This window comes from Microtus pennsylvanicus, chromosome 1, assembly GCF_037038515.1.
Source record: "Microtus pennsylvanicus isolate mMicPen1 chromosome 1, mMicPen1.hap1, whole genome shotgun sequence".
In the NCBI taxonomy this organism is placed as follows: domain Eukaryota; kingdom Metazoa; phylum Chordata; class Mammalia; order Rodentia; family Cricetidae; genus Microtus; species Microtus pennsylvanicus.
In genome coordinates, this window is record NC_134579.1 from 135037021 (window position 1) to 135063338 (window position 26318).

The 26318-nt window shown below is 42.3% G+C and overlaps 1 protein-coding gene and 1 long non-coding RNA gene across 2 annotated transcripts; both read right to left on the bottom strand.

Moving 5' to 3' along the window:
• Positions 1 to 1258: 1258 nt before the first annotated feature.
• LOC142857593 (uncharacterized) lies at positions 1259 to 3897 on the bottom strand. Its single transcript, XR_012911836.1, has 2 exons — positions 3532 to 3897; positions 1259 to 3131 (listed from the first exon to the last, which is right to left on the bottom strand). It is a non-coding gene; the product is annotated as an uncharacterized LOC142857593 (long non-coding RNA).
• Positions 3898 to 10437: 6540 nt separating this feature from the next.
• On the bottom strand, positions 10438 to 23856 carry Znf570 (zinc finger protein 570). The gene is made up of 4 exons (XM_075985924.1): positions 23604 to 23856; positions 16954 to 17080; positions 16077 to 16172; positions 10438 to 13598 (listed from the first exon to the last, which is right to left on the bottom strand). Exons 1-4 carry the CDS (start codon positions 23604 to 23606, stop codon positions 12274 to 12276), a joined length of 1551 nt encoding a protein of 516 aa, XP_075842039.1. The 5' UTR covers positions 23607 to 23856; the 3' UTR covers positions 10438 to 12273.
• Between the last annotated feature and the right edge of the window lie 2462 nt (positions 23857 to 26318).

Here is a 26318-nt window from a genome sequence, read left to right on the forward strand (position 1 = left end):
TGCCATGCTCCCCTCTCCCGGGCAGATGCGATAGTTCTGCTCTCTGAGGCAGACACATGAAGCTCAGACCCAGGATGGACGTAGGCTAGAATCTTTCCCGGTAAGACTGATGCTACACAGATTATTAGAGATGGGTTGATCGGGATATGAGAATTAGCCTGTAAGGGCTAGAGTTAATGTGCCAAGCAGTGTTTAAAAGAATACAGTGTCCGTGTAATTATTTCGAGGCATAAGCTAGCAGGCGGCCGGGGTGCTGGGGACGCAGCCCCGCCATTCCTATTACAACAGAGAGAAACCCTGTCTCAAAAAAGCCAAATGTGTGTGTGTGTGTGTGTGTGTGTGTGATTAACTAATGAACTAATAACTAATGAACATTTTCTTCCTATAAAACATTGCCAGTTGACAGGCAGTAATCTAGATTCTTTCCAGCCCATAGTTCCTTGTAGTATACTCAATAAACTTTTCCTTCCTAAAGAAAAAGAAGTATGGCTAATAGCTTTCCAATCCTTACTATAACCCTTGTTATCAATTTGTTTTCCCTTATAGAGTCCTTTTACTATAATGACATGTACACACACACACACAGACACACACAGAGTTGCTTCATATACTTATTTTATATAAATTTATAATGTATGTCACAAAGATTAAAAAATGTAAAGTATTTGAACCGTTTCCAACATATGATTAGTATCTAAATGGATATAATCTGATGTTAAAATGTTTGAGGCCCTTAAAGAGGAAATGAAAAATTTCCTCGGGGGCTGGAGAGATGGCTCAGAGGTTAAGAGCATTGCCTGCTCTTCCAAAGGTCCTGAGTTCAATTCCTGGCAACCACATGGTGGCTCACAACCATCTGGAATGAGGTCTGGTGCCCTCTTCTGGCCTGCAGGGATACACACAGACAGAATATTGTATACATAATAAATAAATAAATAAATAAATAAATATTTGAAACAAAAAAAAATTTCCTCAAAGAAATGGAGGAGAAGACAAACAAAAAATTGGAAGAAATCAACAAATCTCTTAAATAAAACCAAGAAAAAACAAACAGGTGAAAGAAATGATTCAAGACTTGAAAACCAAAATAGAGACAATAAAGAAAACAGAAAATGAGGGAATTATAGAAATGGAAATTATGACAAAATGATCAGGAACCAAAAATACAAACATATGAAAGACCTCTGGAGCGGGGAGACTCTCACTCAGGTCTCAGGATAACACGACCCCCGAGGAATTCACAAGAGACCGTCCTTGCTGCAATCACACGAGGTTTATTGACAGGACAGGAACGAGTGCCCTGGGGCTGAAACTCATTTCCCACACAGGGGTAGAGAGTTAGACCCCAAGTAGGTAGGAGAAGGGGTATTTAAGAGAAAAAAACCACAGCCCAGTAATCCAAAGGGGGTAGGGAGGGCATCATTGGAAAATTCCTGAAATACCAGTAATCATTGAAAAATTCTGAAAACACCAATGATAATCATGAGGGGGTAACTCCCTGTTTCTCAAGATTATAATCTAACTTTATCTTCAGCTAGTTCCTAAAACAGAGTCACTGAACTGGCTAACCTAAATTTTTGGCTCTTCTCTTCCTGCTTAGAATTTTTGCTCTATTTTTTTCTGCTACAGGGGTCTGGATTTATCCAGGTCTTTCACATAAACAGCAGAATACAGAAGATGGGAGGGAGAATCTCAAGCGCTGAAGATACAATAGAGGAAATGGACTCACCAGTCAAAGAAAACATTAAATTTAACAAAAGCTTAACACACACATTCAGGAAATATGGGACAACATTAAAAGACCAAACCTAAGAATAACCAGGATAGAAGAAGGAGAAGAAATCCAGCTCAAAGGCACAGAAAGTATATTCAACAAAATCATAGAAGAAAACTTGCTCATCCTAAAGAAAGATATGCATATGAAGAATCAAGAAGATTACAGTACACCAAATAGACTGGATCCAAAAAAAGTCCTCTTGCCACATATTCAAAACTAAACATACAGAATAAAGAAAGAATATTAAGAGCTACAAAGGAAAAAGGCCAAGTAACATATAAAGGCAGACGTATCAGAATTACACCTGACTTCTCAATGGAAATAATGAAAGCCAGAAGGTCCTGGTCAAATGTTATGCAGAAATTAAGAGATCAGGGATGCCAGCCCAGACTAATATACACAGCAAAACTTTCATTCACCATAGACAGACAAAACAAGATATTCCATGACAGAACCAGATTTAACAATATTAGTCACAAAAACAGCCCTACAGAAATTACTAGAAGGAAAACTCCAACCCAAGGAAGTTGGCTACATTCACAAAAACACAATTGACAGGGACAAGCCTCAACAAAAATACCTCTCGCCAGGGTAAGGCCATGGGGATTTAGAAATACCGTAAAGAATATGAAGACATGAATGAAAATAATAAAATGGAGAAACATACACGATAGTTTTGGGAGGGAATTTCCATGAATACTGAAGTTCGCCTGCTGTTTAATTTTCAACTGCTTAAAATACCCTTGACCCCAAGAGGTAAGAGTAAGACAAAAGACTGCATTAACATGATACAAGGAAATGAACATACCAATAGAAAGTCTACATTCATAGTTGTATTCTGTTGCTAGAACAAAACAAGTTGCCAAGTCACACTCATGCCCTAGACCAAAACACTCTGTAGGCAAACCACTCCCTGGGTAGAATCCCAAGTTATCTCCATAAAGGGGAATGGAACTTATTTGATCCTTAGACTTTTGTTTGAGGTCAGAACAATCTACTTTTCTATTCTAGGAGCACAAGTTCTTCAATTAGTCACACCTGTTGACAATTACCTTGCGAGAGAACCCTCTGATTTACAACTAGGTGGGACCTTTGTCTGTGGTAGAAGCACACTAACTTCGAAGGAACTAGAGGTAAGTCCCAACTGTCTGACCTTTGGTCAATGTGGAAATAGGCATTTTGGGGCCTCCACAGACAATAGATGATCTCACAGCAGCAAATCTCAAAGAAGGGAAAAAACACACACAATAAAATCAACAATGAAAACTAAAATAACAGGAGCTAGCAATCACTGGTCATTAATATCCCTTAATATAAATGGACTCAATTCACCTATAAAAAGAGACAGGCTGGGCTGGAGAGATGGCTCAGAGGTTAAGAGCACTGCCTGCTCTTCCAAAGGTCCTGAGTTCAATTCCCAGCAACCACATGGTGGCTCACAACCATCTGTAATGGGGTCGGGTGCCCTCTTCTGGCCTGCAGGCATACACACAGACAGAATAGTGTATACATAATAAATAAATAAATATTTTTTAAAAAAAGAGACAGGGGGCTGGAGAGATGGCTCAGAGGTTAAGAGCATTGCCTGCTCTTCCAAAGGTCCTGAGTTCAATTCCCAGCAACCACATGGTGGCTCACAACCATCTGTAATGGGGTCTGGTGCCGTCTTCTGGCCTACAGGCATACATACAGACAGAATATTGTATACATAATAAATAAATAAAAATTAAAAAAAAAGAGAGAGACAGGCTAACAGATTGGATATGAAAACAGAATCCATCCTTCTGCTGCATACAAGAAACACACCTCAACCTCAAAGACAGATATTGCCTCAGAGTAAAGGGTTGGCAAAGAATTTTCCAGTCAAATGGGCATAAGAAACAAGCTGCTATACCTATCCTAATATTTAACAAAATAGGCTTCAAATTAAAATCAAAAGAGACAGAGAAGGACATTTCATATTAGTCACAGGAAAATACATCAAGAGGAAATCTGAATACTGAACATCTATGCCCCAAATACAGTTTTCAGTACTGTAAAAGAAACACTTCTCAAGCTTAAATCACACATTAAGCCCCACACACTAATAGTGGGAGACTTCAATACCCCACTGTCATCACTAGACAAGTCTGTCAGACAAAATTTGAACAGAGAAATAAGGGAATTAACAGATATTATGACTCAAATGGACTTAACAGACATCTATAGAACATTCCATCCAAACATAAAAGAATTTACCTTCTCAGCAACTCATGGAACCTTCTTAAAAATTGACCACATAGCCGGGCGGTGGTGGCGCACGCCTGTAATCCCAGCACTTGGGAGGCAGAGACTGGCGGATCTCTGTGAGTTCGAGACCAGCCTGGTCTACCAAGGGAGTTCCAGGACAGGCTCCAAAGCCACAGAGAAACCCTGTCTCAGAAAACAAAAACAAAAAAAAAAAAAAAAAAAAAAAAAAAATTGACCACATACTCAGTAAAAAAGCAAACCTCAACAGATACAAAATAAATTGGAATAATCCCATGTATCTTATCAGATCACCATGGCTCAAAACTAGAATTTAACAGCAACACTAATTCCAGAGAGCCCACAAACACATTGAAATTAAACAATGTTCATCTGAATCATCAATGGGTCAAGGAAGAAATAAAGAAATTAAGGATTTCCTAAATTTCAATAAAAATGACCAGACAACATACCCAAATTTATGGGACACAGTGAAAGCAGTGTTAAGAGGAAAGTTCATAGCATTAAATACCTACATAAAGAAGCTGGAAAAACTCCACAGTAGTGAGTTAACAGAACATTTGAAAACTCTAGAACAAAAAGAAGCAAATGTACCCATGAGGACTAGATAGCAGGAAATAATCAAATTGAGAGCTGAAATCAACAAAATAGAAACAAAACAATACAAAGAAACAAGACTAAGAGTTGGTTCATTGAGAAAATAAACAAAATAGACAAACCTTTATCCAAACTACCAAAAGGCAGAGAGAGAATATCCAAATTAACAGAATCAGAAATGAAAAGGGGGACATAACAACAGACACGAAGGAAATCCAAAGAATCATGAAATCATATTTTGAAAACTTGTATTCAACAAAATTGGAAAACTTAAAGGAAATGGACAACTTTCTGGAAAAATATCACTTACCAAAATTAAATCAAGACAAGAAAAGCAAATTAAGACCTACAACTGCTGAAGAAATAGAAACAGTCATCAAAAGGATCTCAACCAAAGCAAGCCAAAGACCAGATGGTTTCAGCACAGAATTCAACAAGATTTTCAAAGAAGAACTAATACCAATACTCCTCAAATCATTCCACACAATAGAAACAGGAAGGAACATTGGCAAACTCTCTTTATGAGGCTACAATTACCCAGACCACATAAAGACATTACTAAGAAAGAGAATTACAGACCAATCTCCCTCATGAACATTGATGCAAAAATACTTAATAAAACACTGGCAAACTGAATCCAAAAACACATCAGGAAAACCATCCACCATAGTCAAGTCGACTTCATCCCAGAGATGCATGGATGATTCAACATACGAAAGTCTATCAGTGTAATCCACCATATAAACAAACTGAAAAAAATGATCATCTCATTAGATGCTGAAAAAGCCTTTGATAAAATACAGTACTCCTTCATGATAAAGGTCTTGGAGAGAGCAGGGATACAAGAAACATACCTAACATAATAAAGGCAATATACAGCAAGCCAATAGCCAACATCAAACTAAATGGAGAGAAACTCAAAACGATCTCATGGATATCAGGAACAAGACAAGGCTGTCCAGTCTCTCCACATCTATTCAATATACTACTTGAAGTTCTAGCTAGAGCAACAAGACAACAAAAAGAGATCGAAGAGATATAAATTGGAGAAGTCAAACTCTCACTATTTGCTGATGATATAATAGTTTACATAAGCAACCCCAAAAATTCTACCAAGGAACTTTTCAACTCATAAACACCATCAGTAATATAGCAGGACACAAGATTAACTCAAAAAAATCAGTAGCCCTCCTTTACACAGATAATAAATGGGCCAAGAAAAAAAATTAGAGAAACATCACCCTTCACAATAGCCACAAATAGCATAAAATATCTTTGAGTAACTCTAACCAAACAAGTGGAAGACTTGTATGACAAGAACTTTAAATCTTTGAGGAAAGAAATTGAGAAGATATCTGAAAATTGAAAGATCTCCTATGCTCTTTGGTAGGTAGAATTAGTATAGTAAAAATGGCAATCTTACCAAAAGCAATCTACAGATTCAATGCAATGTCCAGCAAAATTCTTCACAGACCTCGAATGAACAATACTCAACTTCATATGGAAAAGCAAAAAACCCAGGGTAGCCAAAACAATCCTGTACATACAATAAAGGAACTTCTGGAAGCATCACAATCCCTGACTTCAAACTCTACTACAGAGCTACAGTACTGAAAACAGCCTGGTATTGGCATAAGAACAGACAGGAGGACCAATAGAACCGAATCGAAGATATCAATCCACACACTGAAGATCACCTGATTTTTGACAAAGAAGCAAAAGACATAAAATGGAAAAAAGAAAGTATATTCAACAAATGGTGCTGGCATAACTGGATAGCAACATGTAGAAGAATGAAAATAGATCCATATCTATCACCATGCACAGAACTCCAGTCTAAACAGATTAAAGACCTCAACATAAAACCAACCACACTAAACCTAAAAGAAGAGACAGTGGGAAGTACTTTGAATGCATTGGCATAGGAGATCACTTTTAAAATATAACCCTGGTAGCACAGACATTGAGAGCAACAATTAATAAATGGGACCTTCTGAAACTGAGAAGCTTCTGTAAAGCAAAGGACACAGTCAACAAGACAAAACTGCTGCCTACAGAATGGGAAAAGATCTTGACCAACCCCACATTGAACAGAGGGCTGATTTCTAAAATATACAAAGAACTCAAGAAATTGGTCATCAAAAGTCCAAGTAATCCAATAAAAAAAGTGGAGTACAGACCTAAACAAAGAACTCTCAAAAGAGAAATCACAAATGGCTGAACAACACTTAAGGAAATGTTCAACATCCTTAGTCATCAGAAAAATGCAAATCAAAACAACTCTGAGATTCAATCTTATACCTGTAAGAATGGCCAAGATCAAAAACACTGATGACAACTTATGCTGGAGAGGATGTGGGGTAAAGGGAACACTTCTGCATTGCTGGTGGGAATGCAAGCTGGTACAGCCCCTTTGATTATCATCAGTACGCTGATTTCTCAGAAGATTAAGGAACAACTTTTCTCAAGATCCAGCAATACCACTTTTGGGTATATACCCAAAGGATACTCAATCATACAAGAACATGTAATCAACCATGTTCATAGCAGCATTGTTTGTCATAGCCAGAACCTGGAAACAAACCGAAATGCCCCTCAACCAAAGAATGGATAAGGAAAATGTGGTACATTTACACAATGGAATACTACATAGCAGAGAAAAAATAATGGCATTTTGAAATTTGCAGGCAAATGGATGGATCTAGAAAACATCATATTGAGTGAGGTAACCCAGACCCAGACAGACAAATATCATATGTACTCATTCATAAGTGGCTTTTAGACATAAAGGAAAGAAAAATCAGCCTACAATTCACAATTCCAGAGAACCTAGGCAACAATGAGCATACTGAGAGAGACGTACATGGATCTAAACTACATGTAACAGAAAACAACAAGATCTCCTGAGTGAATTGGGAACATGGGGACCATGAGAGAGGGTAGAGGGGGAGGGGATAAGAAGGGAGGAGAGCAGAGAAAAAGTATATACCTCAGTAAAAACAATAAAAAGGAAAAAAGTAGTATAAAAGAGTAAGACAGTCATAGATTAATGGAGTAAAGAAAAATAAGCTATGTAAAGATGGAATGTGCGCAGAGAATCTGGATTATGTATATTATTATGTTTTCTTTTCATGTTTTGACTGCAGAGAGACGTTTCATTGTATGGGCTGCTAAGCTAAATAAACATATACTTTAAAAGTATCTTGATCTCGAAATTTGGGTGTAAGGATATGTTACTTTGGAAAAGAGGTTTTGCTTTTGTTTCCACAGAGGATAAGAACATGTGGATTCTTTCCAGACCAATGTGGTTCAATGGACCAAGATCTCCTGAAAGGTCTCTGTGAACCCACAAAGAAATTCTTTGCCCAACAAAAAGCAGGAAGCAGTTTGAAGAGAATTACACCAAATTCCCAAATATTGTTTATAAATGTTTGTTTACATTTAAAGGAGGATATGTTATAATAGAGATGAATATATTGCATTGGTATGGATCTTGATCTATTGGTACAAATTTAAGGTAGATTTGTTATACTGATGTGGGAGTGTCATATATCAATCTGTTGATTTCATTGGCTAAGCAATAAAGAAACTGCTAGGCCCATTGGATAGGCCCACCCTTAGGTGGGTGGAGAAAACAGAACAGAATGCCGGGAGGAAGAGGAAGTGAGGGCAGACTCCGCAGCTCTCCTCTCGGGAGCAGACGGAGGAGAGACGCCATGCTACCTGCTCCAGGGAAGACGCACGCTATGAAGCTCCGACCCAGGATGGACTTAGGCTAGAATCTTCCCGGTAAGACCGGTGCTATACAGATGATAAGAAATGGGCTAGTCCAGGTGGGAGAGTTAGCCTAGAAGATGCTAGGTAGATGAGCCAAGCAGCGTTTAAATGAATACAGTGTCTGTGTAATTATTTCGGGGCAAGAGCTAGCCGGGCAGGCGGCTGGGGTTTTGGGGACTCAACCCCGCAGCCCCGCCACTCCATATTACTACAAATGGCGCCCAACGTGGGGCTCGAACCCACGACCCTGAGATTAAGAGTCTCATGCTCTACCGACTGAGCTAGCCGGGCCGGCGGCTGGGGTGTTGGGGGACGCAGCCCCGCCGCCGCCCCATATTACTACATTATACTATGTATATGTTTTCTTCATTAGATTTTCTATTATGGTTTTTATACTGTAACCACTTCCCAAATCCATACCATCATCTTTTTTGCATAGTTTCTCTTAAAACCCATCGAGTTTAAATGATGGTTTCAACTTTCTTCGCAACGATCCCAGTTATTGGGGTTTTGAATTGAAGGAAAAGGATCAGTACTCAGAAATGATATTGTCTCAAATTTATTACATTCCTGAGTTTTCCCCGTTGGACGATGTTTTCTTCCTGGTGAGGTCATCTTGTCTGGAAGCATGTCTTGCTGTCCTTTCCTCTAGACATCAACCTGCTGCCTGTCTTCTGAAGAAAGTTACAATGATCTCTTATGAGTCTTTATGATTATGATAATCTGGAATGAAGCGATTTAAGAAACAACTTCAAGATTTAAAGGGTGCACAGTACATGAATAAAGGTGATGCACCATAGCCAAAAGCATAAGTCAGAAGACAGTGTTCTATGAGAAGAGAAGACCCAGAACACTGGCACAAATGGATTGAATTAGATCTCAGGGCTCATGGAGAGGGAGAATGTGAAAGAAGATGAGATGACACTAAAGAACGGGAGCTGGCAGACTTGTTCTTAAGAGTGTGGAAGACCAAATAGTTTATGTTTTATGAACCAGGTGGTTACTGTTGCAGTTATTCAGCTTTCCCATTGTAGAGGGAAAACCTAGACAATACCGAACTATAAGAATGTAGTTATTGCCGGGCGGTGGTGGCACACGCCTTTAATACCAGCACTCAGGAGGCAGAGGCAGGCGGATCTCTGTGAGTTTGAGACCAGCCTCATCTATAGAGAGAATTCCAGGACAGGCTCCAAAACCACTGAGAAACCCTGTCTTGAAAAACCAAAAAAAAAAAAGAAAAGAAAAAGAAAAAAAAAGAATGTAGTTATGGACTGGATGTGGTGGTTTATGCCTTTAAACCCAGCACCCAAAAGGAAAGGCAAGTAGATCTTTATGAATTAGTGGCCAGCCTGGGCTACACAGTAAGTTGCATGCCAGTCTGTGCTACATAGAGAGACCAGTTTTCAAATGCAACAATAAAAAATGGTTGGCCAACTAAGGCTGTGACTTGCTGATCCTTGTTACTTTTAACAAAGAATACTCTAAACAAATACAATACAGCACCTTGGTATTCAATGTGAAATGCCTTTAAGGAACAACTTTGGCCTTATTTGGAAAATTTTGAGATATACTGAATGACAGAACTCACTTGAAATCTACTGAATCAGATCCTGTATTTTAGGAAGATACCCAGGTGATTCAGTGTGTTATGGCATGACAAGCACTGATTCAGTATTACTCCCTGGGCTAGTTGTAAATGTAAAAGTACATACAAAGAGCCTACAAAGCTAGCTAGGATTTCAAAGAGAAGTTCTGGCTGGGCATGGTTGCTCATGCCTTTAATTCCAACATTTGGGAAGCAGAGGCAGGTAGATCTTTGTGAGTTCAAGACCAGTCTGGTCTATATATAGAGTTCCAGGCCAGCCAGAACTACATTGTGACACTCTGTTTCAAGAAAACAGTGGCTATATGTGCATTCTATCTTAACCTTTAAGAAAGAATGCTGCCCTTTGAGGCTAGCCTTGTCTACATAGCAAGTTCTGGGGCAACTAGGGCTGTATGGTGATATCTCAAAAATAATGATGATGATTGATAATTTTAAAAACAATGCACTCTTTTATTAGAAGAATGGTTAGCATATTTTTTTAAAATATTTATTTATTTATTTATTTATTATGTATACAACATTCTCTCTGTGTGTATGCCTGCAGGCCAGAAGAGGTCACCAGACCTCATTCCAGATGGTTGTGAGCCACCATGTGGTTGCTGGGAATTGAACTCAGGACCTTTGGAAGAGCAGGCAATGCTCTTAACCGCTGAGCCATCTCTCCAGCCCGGTTAGCATATTTTTAAGTCTTGTCTCAACCACCTTTTCATTTTACTCTGAGACAGGGCTCACTGTGTGACTCTTTTTGGTTTGTAACTATATACTTCCTGATCCTAAGATTAAAGGTGTGGCAGCATGCCTAGCACTTACCTCTGCATATTCAGATTTCATGAATACAAGCTCGAAGATTTAGTAATACAAGTTCGAAGATCTATCTGTCTGTCTGTCTATCTATCTGTCTGTCTATCTACCCATCTATCTATCTGAACATTTTGCCTCCACATGCATATGTTGCCCACAGAGGCCAACAGAGTGCATCTGCCACTGCCCTCCAGGAACTGGAGCAACTGATGGTTGTGAGCTGCCATGTGGGTGCTAGAAACTGAACCTGGGTCCTCTGCAAGAGCAGCTACTGCTCTTAACTGCTGAGTCATTGCTCCAGCTCCTAGTTCAACTTTAATTTCAATAAAAAAATTTCCATGATTGCTTTTGGTTTTTATTTTGTGTGTTCATTATGAAAATTTTAGCTTCAGTGAAGTATTTTATTGGAATTTCATAAGGAACTGATTCATGAAGGTCCAACATGCCACACATTAAAAAAAAACACCACAAAATGATTCATAATACACTAGAAAGCCCAGTTTGATTTACTCCATTCTCTTTAGAAACTTGATAAAACACTAATAATCAATTTTTGTTTACTACCTGTGTCTATAATGATTATTCGCCAAGAGGATGAAAACTCCCATTTATGTTCTAAAATATTTAAGTTTTTTTCAATTCTGATCGGGTGCTTCCCAAAGAGGTTCAGCGAATCTTATCTCAGCTGTGAGAAGTAAATGAACTAAAGTATGCTAACTGTATTGAACAGTGCCAGGTCCTGGCATGCACCTATTTACTGAGGCTCTGCTAGAGTCGATGTCCTATGTTAAGTGCTCTGCATGCAAATTCCTCATCTCAGTATGGATTAATTTTCAACAGATACTTTCATGTAATACATTTCCACAATACAGTAGCCTTTAATATCCCTATTTTAAGATTAAAACCATGAGGTTTAGACAAGTTAAATGAGTTGTTCAAACTCACACAGTGCCATAGTAATGGCAGAGCTACGATTTCCCAGAACTAAGCTCACAGTGTTAAGAAGAGTCTAGTGCCTAAAGCAGGCAGGGAGAAAATAAAGCTGAATGATATGTTTGGATCATACAAAAAAAGAGTCTTATATACAATTTTAAGGGTGTTGATTAGTCTAAAAACAATAGCAGGAAAGGACAGTTTTAGGTGGAGATGGTGATGTGTTAATCTTTACACCTTAAAAAAATTGCTGGGTATGGTACCACACTTCTGTAATCTCGGCACTTGCACTTGAGGGGCAGAGACAGGAAGGTAATGAATTGAGGCCAACCTTGGCTACATAATGAGTCTAAGGCCAGCTTTTTTTTTTTAACACAAGATTCCACTTCAAAATAAAATCATTTTGGGTACATTACTGGAAAATCACTTGGAGATAGTAATAATAGATACTGGAAACCCATTAGAACAATATAGCAGTGATCATCACTAAAGACAGAAAAGAACACAGATTTCAGAAATATTTAGGAGCTGGGATTTACAGGACTTGGTGATTGCCTGGATTGGGGGGTAAGAGTGACTCCCCAGTGTGAACTCTCTGGTGATGAGCAAGATGTGCGTGCTGCCTGAAGGTTTTCTTACACTCCTTACACTCATAGGGTCTCTCTCCTGTGTGGATTCTCTGATGCTGGGTAAGGGATCCACAGTAACTGAAGGCCTTCCCACAAATATTACATTCATAAGGCTTCTCTCCAGTATGCACTCTCTGGTGCTGAGTAAGAGACGAGTCATTGCAAAAAGTCTTCCCACACTTAATACATTCATAAGGTTTCTCCCCCGTGTGAACTCTTTGATGTTGAGCAAGATAGGCGATCTGGCTGAAGGCCTTCCTACATTCCTGGCATTTATAAGGTTTTTCACCTGTATGGATTCTCTGATGCTGAGCAAGGTGGGAATTTTGGCTGAAGGCTTTCCCACATTCCTTGCATTTGTAGGGTCTCTCCCCCGTGTGTGTTCTCTGGTGCACAGTAAGGTATGCGCGAAGGCTGAAGGCTTTCTTACACACCCTGCACTCAAAAGGTTTCTCTCCAGTGTGAACTCTCTGGTGTTGAACAACAGATGACCTATTGCTAAAGGTTTTTCCACACTCAATACATTCATAGGGTTTCTCTCCAGTATGAACCCTCTGATGCTGAGCGAGGTAGGCGAACTGGCTGAAGGCCTTCCTGCACACCTTACACTCATATGGCTTTTCTCCAGTATGAACTCGCAGGTGTTGAACTAGATGCGCGTTCTGGCTGAACGCTTTCCGGCATTCCTTACATTCGTAGGGCTTCTCTCCGGTATGAATCCTGTGATGCTGAAGGAGGTTTGACCTCTGGCTGAAGGCTTTCCCACACTCCGTGCATGCGTAGGGCTTCTCTCCAGTGTGGGTTCTCTGATGGAGGGTGAGGGAGGAGCTCTGGCTGAAGACTTTCTCACAATCGCTGCATTTCAGAAGTTTCTTCTCTGTGTAGGTGCTCTTGGGCTTGACAGTCTTCAAGCTTTTCTTGTGTGTGTCTTGTTTAAATGCACTCTTCTCTTTGGAGGTTGTCTGTCGTGTATGAAGCAATGTGTTCTGATAGAGACCTCCCCAGGATCTGTTATCAATCAGAGCTTCAAGAGCAATGGTCTCTTCCTTGAAATATGCTTTTAGATTTTCAGATTGTCTCTCAAAATGATGCTCATGGTCCCATTCTCCCATCAAACTGGGACAATCAAGGCTGATACTTCTAAGTTCTTCAATTATCTTTCTGGATGACTGTTCTTCATAAAGTTCCTGCTTTGGGATTAATCCTTCATTCACATACATAGACTCCCAATCTAAAAGTAATAAAAAAGTGTCTTCTTTATTATATATCAAGAAAATAGGATCATGAAAGAACATTTGTAAAGCGAAATGTGTAAACTTAGTATCAAATAAAACCTCCAATGAACACTTATTCTCACAGTTCTGAAGTATATAACAAACTGAAAATTGGTCATAAGGATCTATGCGGAGTGGCTAGAATTTGAAAACCAGCAGCACGGCAAGCCACAGGGTGAGAAAGAACGGCTATAACCGGACTTGGCTGTAATTCTGGACACTAAAATAGTCTGCATTCCCACAATTGCTTCATCGAAGGACATTCATTGAAAAATAATTATCTGATTTAAGACGCTCTTGTGGAAGCTTCTGGTATCATGACCACTGCTTTCATGGATCTTATTTCCTTAGCAGAGATGAAAAGCAATCAGGGAACTTTAGTTGCATGTTAAATGTGTTGGAGGCCTCCAACATGAATGTACTAAGTGCTACAGAAAAAGGAAGGGTAAGCAGCCATGTATCTGTACAGAGTTCATCAAGGTCCTAAAATGACATTGACAATTGTCTATTTTACGTTTTACTTCATTATAACTTAAATTGTACAAAATAATCAACAGATAAAATTTTCTCTTACCTTGTTTAAAATTTTTATTACATTGTTAAACTTATTCTGCTGGGCAGTGATGGCACATGTGTTTAATCCCAGGACTCGAGGCAGAGGCAGGCAGATCTCTGAGTTCAAGGCCAGCCTGGTCTACAGAGCAAGTTATAGGACAACCAGGCCTAACACAGAGAAATCCTGTCTCAAAAAACAACAGAAAAAATTATTTTGTGTGTGTGTGTGTGCGTGCACGCACACACACACACATGCACATGCATGCCCATGCTACTCACCATGTGGATGTCAGAGGACAACTTGCTAGAGTTAGTTCTCTCTGTCCACCATTTGGGTCCTAGGGATGGAACTCAGATTGCCAGGCTTGAAAGTAAGTGTTGCTCCCCACGGAGACATCTCAGCAGCCCCAGTTATCCATTTCTTAAGCTAAGAAGTAACTAAATGGGTTTTTGTTCTATTTAAACTTCATATAGGGGATGGAGAGATGGCCCAGGTGAGTAAGAGCACTTACTGTTCTTCCAGAGGACCCAAAACTGGCTGCCAGCACCCAGGCTTACAACTGCCTGCAACTCCAGATGATCATGGTGTCTCTTCACAGCAAGAGGAAAGGAACTAAGGCACGCACACACGTGTGCACACACACAAGCACACTTTAAAAATGAAATACTTTCTAGACTCCATATATGTGATAATGTCTCTTTATGTGAGTGATTCTTTAATAATAACACATAAAATTTAATTCTGTATCGTTTGATACTACAGTTACCCATCAAAATGTCTTCCCAGAAAACAGACTGCGGACATAAAACACTGGCTGAGACGGTGTGGGATGTGGGTTTGAGAGAAGGATTTACGATGACAGAATACTTGTCCTTCATGTTTCCTCAGTGTTTCCTGTCTGTCTGCAAATCCTTTCTGCACCACAAACCCAAGCTCTTATTCCTTTGTTCCCCAAATATTCTCCAGCTGCTTATCTTTGCTGTTGTTAAAGACTGTCGTCTTCCCGCTACCAGAGTCCCCTCTCTCACCCTTTCTGTGGGTTTCCTTTTTGTCTGTGCATCTATAGCTCTATCACATATTTACTGCCGCCCGGCACTTTTTTTTTTTTTTTGATTTTTCGAGACAGGGTTTCTCTGTAGCTTTTGGTTCCTGTCCTGGAACTAGCTCTTGTAGACCAGGCTGGCCTCGAACTCACAGAGATCCGCCTGCCTCTGCCTCCGAGTGCTGGGATTAAAGGCGTGTGCCACCACCGCCTGGCTCGCCCGGCACTTGTTATTAGTGCACACGTGCAGCACTCTAGGACCCCAGGGTGGGGGGCGGGGAGGAGGCCGCTGCAGGTAACCATGTCTGAAGGGCAGCTGAGCAATGTTGGTGTTGATTAGCGGAATGAGAATGCGTGAACTGATAGAGAAGATGAGGCACTTGGGGAGAGACCACTGGTGGAGGTCACACCACACAGCAGAAAAGTCCACGGTACTTCAAACGCATTGTTATAGCGGTGACAAAACAAAGAGATGAAGTGACTGTCCTAGAATTTCACCACACGTGAGAACCAGAATTTGAACCTGGTACCTCATTTACTCTCGGTATGGCATTCATCAAATCAGGAAAAGACTATTTAAATCTAGACGCGAATTATGAAATGAGAAGCAACAGAAGTCGGAAAACAGATGGAATAAGTCATTAGGAAGAAGGGAAGCATGAGGGAGGAGAGAGCAAGGTTGGCCAGTGGGGAGAATATCCGGGAAAGCCCCACGTCTCTTTTAGGCCTAAAACATTTAGGAACATGCCACAAAAAAGAACCCAGTGATGCTTTCTTGAGTCTGATTCAGCTGTCACCTTCAAAGGTCTCTGCCTTTCTAGTCCGGCCCCCACTCACCTGTGGACAAACTGTCTGTCAGTTCGGTCTTCACTGTCCACGGCTCTTTTCCTTGTTCCAACAAGACTATCACACTTGGCTTGGAAAAGCAAAGTCCTAAGCATGTGGAAAGAAATGACTTGGTTATGCCGAGAGCAGCCCATGGCGCACGTCTGGTACCAGCCACACCGCTGGGCAGGCCCCATGCCCAGGAGTTAGCAACCACAAAATGAATGCAATAGCAGTTTTCTTTCCTTTTGTTTGCTTTTGCTTTTTTTCTTATGGTATTTTGTCTGTTCATTTTGATTTTTGTTTTTGTGATTTTTTGTTGTTGTTGTTGCTGTTGGTAGGTTCTTGATTTGTTTGTTTTTCTTTCTTTTTTTGAATTCTCAGCTACTTCTCCAGGACCATTTCTGCCTGTGCGCCACCATGCTTCCTGCCATGATGTCAATGGGACCTCTGGAACTGTAAGCAATCGCCAGTCAAATGCTTAGCTTTATAATAGCTGACTTGGACAGAATGTCTCTTCATAGCAACAGAACAGTGACTGAAACAGAGGGCTTACATTTCTACATCTTAGCCCATCACTGAAGGAAGTCAGGGCAGAGACTCAAATAGAGCAGGATCCTGGAGGCGGGAGCTGATGCAGAGGCCATGGAGGGGTGCTGCTTACTGGCTTGCTCCACATGGCTTGCTCAGCCTGCTTTCTTATAGAACCCAGGACCATCAGCCCAGGGATGGCGCCACCCACAATGGGATGCTCCTTCCCCCATCAATCACTAATTAAGAAAATGCCCTGCAGTCTGATCTTATGGAGACATTTTCTTAATTGAAGTTCCCTTCTTTCAGATAACTTTAGATTGTGTCAAGTTGACATAAAACTATTGCACATACTTACCCAGAGACACCAGGGTCCTGTAGTTCTCCAACATCACGTGGCTGTACAAATGCCTTTGAGAAGAATTCAGACAATCCCATTCCTCCCGGGAGAAGTCTACTGCCACATCTCTGAAGGTCACCATCTCCTGAAGTGAAAGAAATGAAAGGAAATGACCTCCTCCCTCACCACGTTCACCTCGCTTACCCAGCACTGGGATGGTGTGCTCTCTCTGAGATGACACCCCCAAAGACATCAGCCACGTTCCCTCTTGGGGCCCCTATATTTCTCAGATCATTCCGAACAGTGCTCCAACATAGTGGGGACCTAGCAGAGTCATTGTGTCATGGCTGAACATTAGAATGAAACCGTCCTTTCTCACTATCTAACAACATGAGGATGTGATAGTTGGAGGTGCTTAGACCTGAAAGAAATCACAGTAGAGAACAGCGGTCGCTTCTTATGATTCACAGGTTGTTTTTCTGAGGGCGTTTCCCATCTGTTGCATGACTGTGGTCACAAGACTGGCCTGGCACCCTTGGAGCACCTTGAATTACTGGGTACTGCAAACAGTGCACAGCAAGGGCAAGCAGCACACAATAAGGGGTGTGGTGATTTTCTTCAGAGAACACACAGATCAAAGGGACGTCGTTTGACACACACACAAAAAAAATGGCCTTTGTGTGGCAACCAATAATATGCTCTGAACAGCAGTTGGCGGTTCAGTCCATCAGAGGCTGGGCTTCCTTGCTGCCAGAGAGCCAAGACTGTACCCTGGAGTGAGTCTCCTTTCTTGATCCCCTTGAGCAACACAGAACAACATACCCACCTCAATTCCCTACTCCTCTGGCTATGCTCACTATATTTACTTGTAAGTTATGTGTGGGAGGGCTTTGCCTGCACATCACGTGAATGCAGTGTCCTCAGAGGCCACAAGAGGGTGTTGGATATCCTGAGCGGCAATGTGGGTGTGGTCAGTCTCTGCAAGAGCAGCCAGTGCTCCTAACCACTGAGCCATCTCTCCAGCCCCAGATCAGAGGTGCTGGGTTTGAATTCAGAACTTTGCATGTGTGAAGCAAGGTTCTTTAGTAAGCTACATCCTCAGCTCTGTACTTTATTTTTTGTGACATAGTTTAATGTATCCCAGGCTGGTTTCAAATTCTGTGTAGCTGAAGATGACCTGGAACTCCTGATCCTTCTGCCCCAACTCTAAAGTGCTGGGATAACAAGTGTACACTATCACACCAGGTTTTTGAGGTCCTGGGTTTAAGCTCAGGGATTAGTGCATGCTAGGCAGACACTGGGCTACAACTCAGCCCTCTGCTTGCTTCATTTATTTCCTGTTCCCTCCCCTGATGACTAAAATGTAAGCACCACGAATTCAGTGTGTTTTGCTCACTGCTCCATTCCCAGTGATGGGATGTTGGGGGCTGCAGACCCCTGGCCCCTTGACTTGCTTTGCCTCCTCAGACCCTTTGCCTGCTGGAGTGAACTGAGCAAAACAACTTGTTTACCTGTGCCTGCAGCTGCTCTGAGCATGAGACCCTGATGACAGGGGAGTGGATTCTGGTGAGGCCTGCAGCTGAAAGATCCCGAGAGCTGGGGTGTGGTTATCGATTAAGGATCCCTATATAAGCTTCCCTGGAGCACAATAAAGTTGGCATTCTTGTTTCAAGAATGACCCGTGTCCCCGTGTCTCTGTCTGTCTGTGTGCATGTGTTTTTAACTCTCTAGCCTGGTTCCCTGGTTCACATACCGTAGAGTATAGAACAGATGCTGCGCTTTACAATGGAACAGAACTGGTACTCATGAGACATTCAAATACTCAATGATCCAGCCAGACACATGCCTGTAATCCCAGTGCTTGGGAGGCAGAGGCGGGTGGATCTCTGTGAGTTCGAGGCCAGCCTGGTCTACAGAGTGAGTTCCAGGACAGACACCAAAGCTACACAGAGAAACCTCGAAGAACAAAACAACAAAAAACTAAATCAAACCAAATAATACTCCCTGGACCACTTGAATGAAGAAGGAAGGGTTGAACATTTCAAGAAGGCGATAAAAGATGGCCCACAGTTACGTGCTACAACTCGGAGAATTGTGCTAGACTGGGCAGAGTAAATAGTTTTTGTGTAGAGAAATAGAAGTTTCATTCATAATTTTGCTTGTCTCCGGAGCAGGGCAAAGTTCTTAAAACTCTGGGGCTAAGCTGGGATTCATTTGCACTCCAGTTTTCTTTATGTGACCGCTGCTGATGAACCAAATAAATGTTCCATGTATGTGTTCTCAAACAAAAGTTAATAGCTCACCAAAACAAAAGCTGTGTGACCTGTTGTCAAAGCAATAGACAAGGATGTGACTTGTTTCACATTTTGTATGGTGTGTGTGTGTGTGTGTGTAACATAGAATCAAACTAAGGGCTTTGTGAATTCTAAGCAGTATTCTACCACCACCTTCTTCATATTTGATTCAATTTTGTCCCCATAAAAACAAAATAAATTGGGTATGGTGGCGCATACTTTTAATCCCAGCACTCAGGTGGTAGAAGTACTATGATTTTGAGGCCAGTTTAGTCTACATATCCAGTTTCAAGACAGCAAGGACAACAATAAAGACCTTGTCTCAAAAAACAAAACAAAACAGTAAAACCCAAGAAAACAACAACAACAACAGCAGCAGCAGCAACAACAGACCTGTCTCAAACCAGGCAGAGCAGCACAGGCCTGAAATCCTAACACCCCAGGGGCAGAAACAAGACAGAAAGTTTATGGTCAGCCTGGGTACACAGAAAGACCTTATGTCAACACACCAAGGGCTAGACATGCAGCTCAGGGGGTACAGGACCTGCCCAGCACAGGAAAGGCACTGGCTGTGATGCTCAGCACAGGAAAGGCACTGGCTGTGATGCCCAGCACAGGAAAGGCACTGGCTGTGATGCTCAGCACAGGAAAGGCACTGGCTGTGATGCTCAGCACAGGAAAGGCACTGGCTGTGATGCTCAGCACAGGAAAGGCACTGGCTGTGATGCTCAGCACAGGAAAGGCACTGGCTGTGATGCTCAGCACAGGAAAGGCACTGGCTGTGATGCTCAGCACAGGAAAGGCACTGGCTGAAACGCTCAGCATTTAGGAGGCTGACGCAGGAAAACTCCGAGTTTTAGGCTAGCCTGGGGCACATAAAAAGCCCATGTTTTTGTTGTTTAGGAATAGAGGAAAAGAAATGGTCTCAGAAAGGAAAGGATTCTAGAGGCCCCAACATGCAGCAACAGTCCTCTTATTTAAATACACGAGGTTATAAGGGAACTGCTCCCGTTCTGCTTCTGCTAACAGTTGGGTTGGTGAGGTACATATGCTCCCCAAGAAGTTTCCCTTAGTCTATATAAAACTATATAATAAGAAAGAAAGGGAAGCAGGGGTGGCTCAGCAGTGAGGAGCCCTTGTTGCTCTTGCAGAGGACCCAGGTTTGGTTCCCTGCACCTCCATGGAGCTCAGAGCTGTGAGTAAATCCTGTTCTAGGGGACCCAACACCTTCTTCCAACACCTGGAGATACCACATGCACACATACATACATGCAGACAAAACACGTATGTACATAAAATAAATTCATATCTAATAATGCACATATGACATCCATAGTTCTTCAAATCTTTTTAAGGATTTAATTGTGTGTCTATGTCTGTGTGTGTATACGAGTGCAGGTGCCTATGGAGGCCAGAAGAGGCTGTCACAAGCCTCTTAGAGCCGGAGTACTGGCAGTTGTGAGCTGCCTGACATGGATACTGGAGACCAGATTTAGGTCCTGAGCAGGAGCAGTATATGCTCTTAACTGCCGAGCATCCTCCAGCCCTCACCCTCTTTTTCCCAGGCTGTTCATCTATATAATCAACAAAAATTATCGCAAGGTCAACTGCAGGCATAGCTTAGTGGTAAGAGTGCTTGCCTCCCTGTGCAAGGGCCTGGGTTTGAGCAACAGCATTGCAGTTTCAAAGAGGGCTTAAATCCCAAATTGGAAATTAATTTGGCCCCTGACAAATGATGACAGTGTACTTGGCCTCTGTGCTTCCATGGTCTACACATGTAGAGTCAACCAACCGTGATCAAAATATCAGGAGAAAGGCTCGAAAGCCACAGAGAAACCCTGTCTCGAAAAACCAAAAAAATAAAAATATCAGGAGAAGCTGGGCACGGCGTGTAACATCTGCAATCACTGCACTCGGGAAGCTGAGGCAGGAGAATTTTAAGTTTAAGGAGTCAATCACGGTCAGAGAGAGGGGGTGAAACCAAAAGGAGCAGGAAGAACGGAAGTAGAGAGCCAAGCCAGGAGAATATAGCAGCTATCCACATGAGAGATGTCAGTTCAGAACAGAACAGAAGTAGTGGCGGCAGCGGAAAGCTGGCTGATTCTAGCTATGATTCAAAGGCTGAACAAACCGCTCCGCGATGGAAGAGCAAGAGCTCCTGAGTTCACGTCCCCATTTTATCTGCAACCCATTCTGTTTATCATCAACAGCGGGAGAGTGGTCCTACTAAACTGAGAATCAGACCATGACACTCTCCCACTCGTGGATTTTACTCAGTTTGAAAGATGCTTGCATTTGAGGTGGTGATTATGCAACCTCGTGAACACGTTCAGTAGGCAGTCAGAGATGAAAGTTGGGTTCAGGGATGCAATCTACTCAGGTGTGGTGGCGCACACCTTCAGTCACAGTCCTCAGAAGGCAGAGGCCGGTGGACCTCTGCGAATTCAAAGCCTGCCTGGTCTATGCAGAGCAACCCCTTATGAAAATAAAAAGGTTTAGATATAGTCTGGCAGCTGTGGGCATACACATACACATACTCATATACAAGCCATGAGACAAGATGACATTACCAAATCAGTGAGTGTGGATGAAGGAGGAAGAGGCCCGAGACTACATCCTGCGGTACCCAATGTCAACAGGAACTTAAAGTTTGTTGATCTGTGAATGCTTGGAAGTAAATAGAATTAATCTGGCCTTTATCTTGTATGTGGGGGAATGGCATGCTAGGAGGAGGGAACCTATGTGTAGGAGCACACATTAAAAACATATATAGCGCTACACACCTTTGATCCCAGCACTTGGGAGGCAGAGGCAGGCGGATCTCTATCGTGATTTCTTTTGCTGTTTACTATATAATAAAACTCCAGGACAAATATAAGAATAACCTTGAGACAAACACGACAACTGCAACACACACCGTCACTGTCCTCCCCACCCCCAGGCCAAGAGAGGCCCACTTCACTGGAGGCCTTTCTCCCCACTGGGGGACTCTCTGTGAACCCTGCCTCTTGAATCAATGTCTGACTTCACTGAACATCAGACCACATTGACAAAATTACCACAACAGATCCCCATGAGTTCGAGGCCAGCCTGGTCTACAGAGTGCATTCCAGGACAGCTAAGGCTACAGAGAGAAACCTGTTTCAACCCCTCCCCACAGTGTATATAGGGGTGGGGAGGTGGGCCATAGTTAACAACATTGGTAAGCTCTTTCAGAGGATCCAAATTCAGTTTCCAGCATCCAGGTCAGCGCCTCCCAGTGCCTGTACCGCCAGCACCAGAGGATCAGACTCCCTCTTCTGGGCTCTGCGGGCAGTGCCACACACCTGGCACACACTCATGGATAAACACACATACACTTAAAAAAAAAAACTATTGAAAAGGCCGAAAAATTTAAATTAAAAATTTTAAGGACGCGTGAGCTGACTGAAAGAATTTCCCACAGAGTGAAAGAAATTAGATGCGGTCAAATGAGCTAGCCAGGGATCGGAGAATTGGGAATCCCACCCAAGGGCTGTGGATGCCACCTGCTGGCTCCTGAAATGGGTTCAGGAAGAAAAGTTGATGCCTGTTCACTTTGAAAGCAGGAAGGCAATGAAAGGAAGAACACACCACCTCACCTAACACACGATCTTGAGAAGCCAAGAGCCATTCTTTTTTTCCTCTCGACTCTTCTCTTAAGAACTGGCAAGCCCCGATAACTGAGATAGGGAAAGAACGTGAATAATCAGGTGTTCCTCTCAGCATCCTGAGTTACCTACCATTTTAGGAGTTTGTTCCCTCCTGCTGCAACCTTCCCTCCAATAACAGCATTGATGGAGACCTAGCAATTTATTTGCATCCAATATAATTCATGCCTAAGTCCTTTCCAATTTGTTACTTGGGCAGCAAATACGAAGAGATTACAAACAAAGAGAAATACGATTGATTAAAGATACAGCTCGAATAAATAAGCCATTAAGATTAAATGAAGTTGCTGAACTTGACCATTCTTCTGCACAACAGGAGAGTGATTCAGAAACTTGGTAGCATGCTGTCACCACTTGACTAGCTTGACAAAAAAGACACTGGCTGACAGTCTCAAGACCCTCACATACCCAAAGTCTCAAAGACGACATTGCCAGCCACTGCCACACATATGCCACGGTTAAAGGCCCTGTGTGTAAACAGTATCAAATGTTCACCCTCTCCTACACTCCCAATTCTCAAACACTCGGGTACCACAGGCTGGCATCATGAACAAGGTCTCACGCTCTAGTCACAAAGAAGCTGCACGTCCGTGCACAAGGGATTAAAGAGAAAAGTATCAGATGTGGATTCACTCGCACCCCGTCACAGAGTGGACTCGCACATCAGGTGACAGTGTCGCCGTACCATAGCCAAAACTGTCCTGTTCCGAGGGTCACCCAGAGTGCCTGATGACCGGTGTCCGAGAGACGCGCGCGGGCCACTCCCCGGCCCACTCCACTCCGGCAGAACCAACTGCGGGAAGATTCCCTTCCGTTTCTTCCTGGAAGGCTCTGGAATCTCCAAACCCTCTGACCTCAGGTTGAGGGAATTTAGCCTCAGGGGGAAAGGGACGGGAAAGAAGAACCTCTGTTGCCTGGGATCCTGGAGGACACAAAGGGGCGACGGCCCAGCTACCGCTGGGGCCATTGGGAAATGTAGTTCGGACGGAAAGCGCAGTAGCACCAAGGTGTTTCTCTGCACAGACAGGTTCAGTCCCAATGTCTCTATCACTGGCTTTCCGCGGCCAAACCACATGCAGACATCCATGCAAGCAGAGCACCCATGCACATAAAATAAATTAAAGTATGTATGTATTTATTTTTACTTTGCATGCGTTTTTGCCTACATTTATGAATGTTCGCCAGGAGTATGCCAGGAGAGGCCAGAAGAGGGCATCGGTCCCCAGAGTGCTCTTAATTGCTGAGCCATTTCTCTTGTCCTTCCATAGATCTTTTTTGGGGGATGGAGCCCAGATCCCCAAGCACACCAGGCAAGCACTTTGCCACTCTGCCATGCCCTCAGTATCTTTTTTATCTGACTCTACACTTCATTTGAACACATAGCATTTTTCTTCAGGAAAAAAATCCTTTCACAACTCACAACTGGGATTTTGAGAATAAATAGCAGACCTTCTGTGTCTTTGTGTATGTTTCTCCGAGTGTAACTGTGGAAAACAGGATGTGCTAGGTTAGGCATACATTTCTGTGATCACTGTGTGACAGTGTTCTCAGTATAATATTCGTGATGTTTAGATGTGCTGTGTTGAGAACAAGACGAGTGTGGCAGATGTTGAAGGTTTAAAACGATGGATATATTTTTGTGTATAGGATTCTCCTCTGTAGTGTCTGGTTAGAAGCCAGAAAACAAAAGTTAAAAAAAAATAATAAGGAGTAGGGCTGGGCATTGTGGTGTACACCTTTAATATCAGTACCTAGAAGCTGAAGCAGCCTGATTTCTGTGAGCTTGAAGCCAGTCTGGTCCACAAAGCAAGCAATGGCAAATTCAAGAAGCTTCTATTAGACAAGGAAAAAAGAAGTAAACTATTGCTTAGAGTTCTACACTCTATGTGAAGTAAAATAATGTCGCTTAAATACAAAGATAAAGGAAATATGTACGCTGTAATACCTGAAGCAAGGCCTGGAGAGATGACTTTGTAGTTAAGAGTACTTGCTGCTCTTGAAGAGGACCTGTCTTCAATTCCCAGCAATCACATGGAGTGACTTACAACCACTTGTCACTCCAGTGCCAGGGAATCCCATGCCCTCTTCTGGTCTCTCCATGAACTGCATGCACCTGGTGTATAGGTACCTGGAGGCAAAATACACAGAAAATAGAAATAAATAAACCTGGCCTGACAGTGGTGGCACAGGCCTTTAATCCCTGCACTCAGGAAGTGGAGGCAGGAGGATCTCTGTGAGTTTGAGGCTGTCCTGGCCAGCGAATTCCAGAGAGCTAGGGTTACAAAGGGAGACCCTGTCTCAAAAACCCAAAGGGGGTTAGGGTTTAAAAAAAAAAAACACCTTGTGCATCAAAGGGTATTATCAATAAGTGAAATATGGTGGAATATTATTTTGACTGGGCCGAGATGTGTTACATTTGTTTCTGCTTTGAATATTATGTGAAGGTGTTTTACTTTTATTTCTGCTGCATTTAACAATGTAAGGCTGTGTTACATTTGTTTATACTTCATTCGTTAAATTATGAAAACATGTGTTGCTGTTTCTACCTTGCTTTCCTAAGGCACTTGATTATTGGTCTAATAAGAAGCTGAATGGCCGAGCCCGAAAAGGGATAGGTGGGGCTGGTGGGCAGAAAGAATAAGTACGAGGAGAAATGTAGGCTTGAGAAGACAGGACAGAATGAGGGAGAAAGAGAGGGACTGGCCCGGGGCAGAAGTCAGGCAGCCATCAGCCAGACCTGGAGACAGTAGGAAAGTAAGCTAGACAGAAAGAATAAAAGGTAAAAAGCCACGAGGCAAAAGGTAGACAAAGAGAAACTAGTCAAGTTAAAAGAGCTAGCCAGGAACGAGCCTAAGGTAGGCCATGCATTTATAATGAATAATAAGTCTCCGTGTCGTGATTGGGAGCAGGTTGGTTGCCTAAAGGTAAAAGCCTGCTACAATGAAAAGACAACTTACTCCTACAGCATGGGTGAGTGTATCTTATAAGGGTTTTTTTTTTCAAGGTGCTTGTTTTGTGGTACTGGAGATGGATCCCGGGGTCTTCTGTACACAAGGGAAAGTACCACCCGAACGACACCCCCAACTCCTGTTAAGGGTTTAAATAAATATATAAAATAATATGAAAAACTCCAGCCAATAAAACAATTACAACCAACTTAAAGAGAGCGGTGAATTTGAATAGACGTTTCTCCAAAGAAGATGTGCACTGCCCAGTAAGCAGCTGGAAAGTTGCCTGATCTGATTTGTAATTATATTACCAAAGAATAAAAGGTGTGGACAGCAAGGGAAAAGATGTGGAGAGGAGGGTCAAGGTGCAAATGCAGTCTTGAAAGGCGCGGAACCTCAGGTCCTGCTCACAAGCCCCACCCCAGCTCATGTGCCTCCTTTCTCCCCTTTCC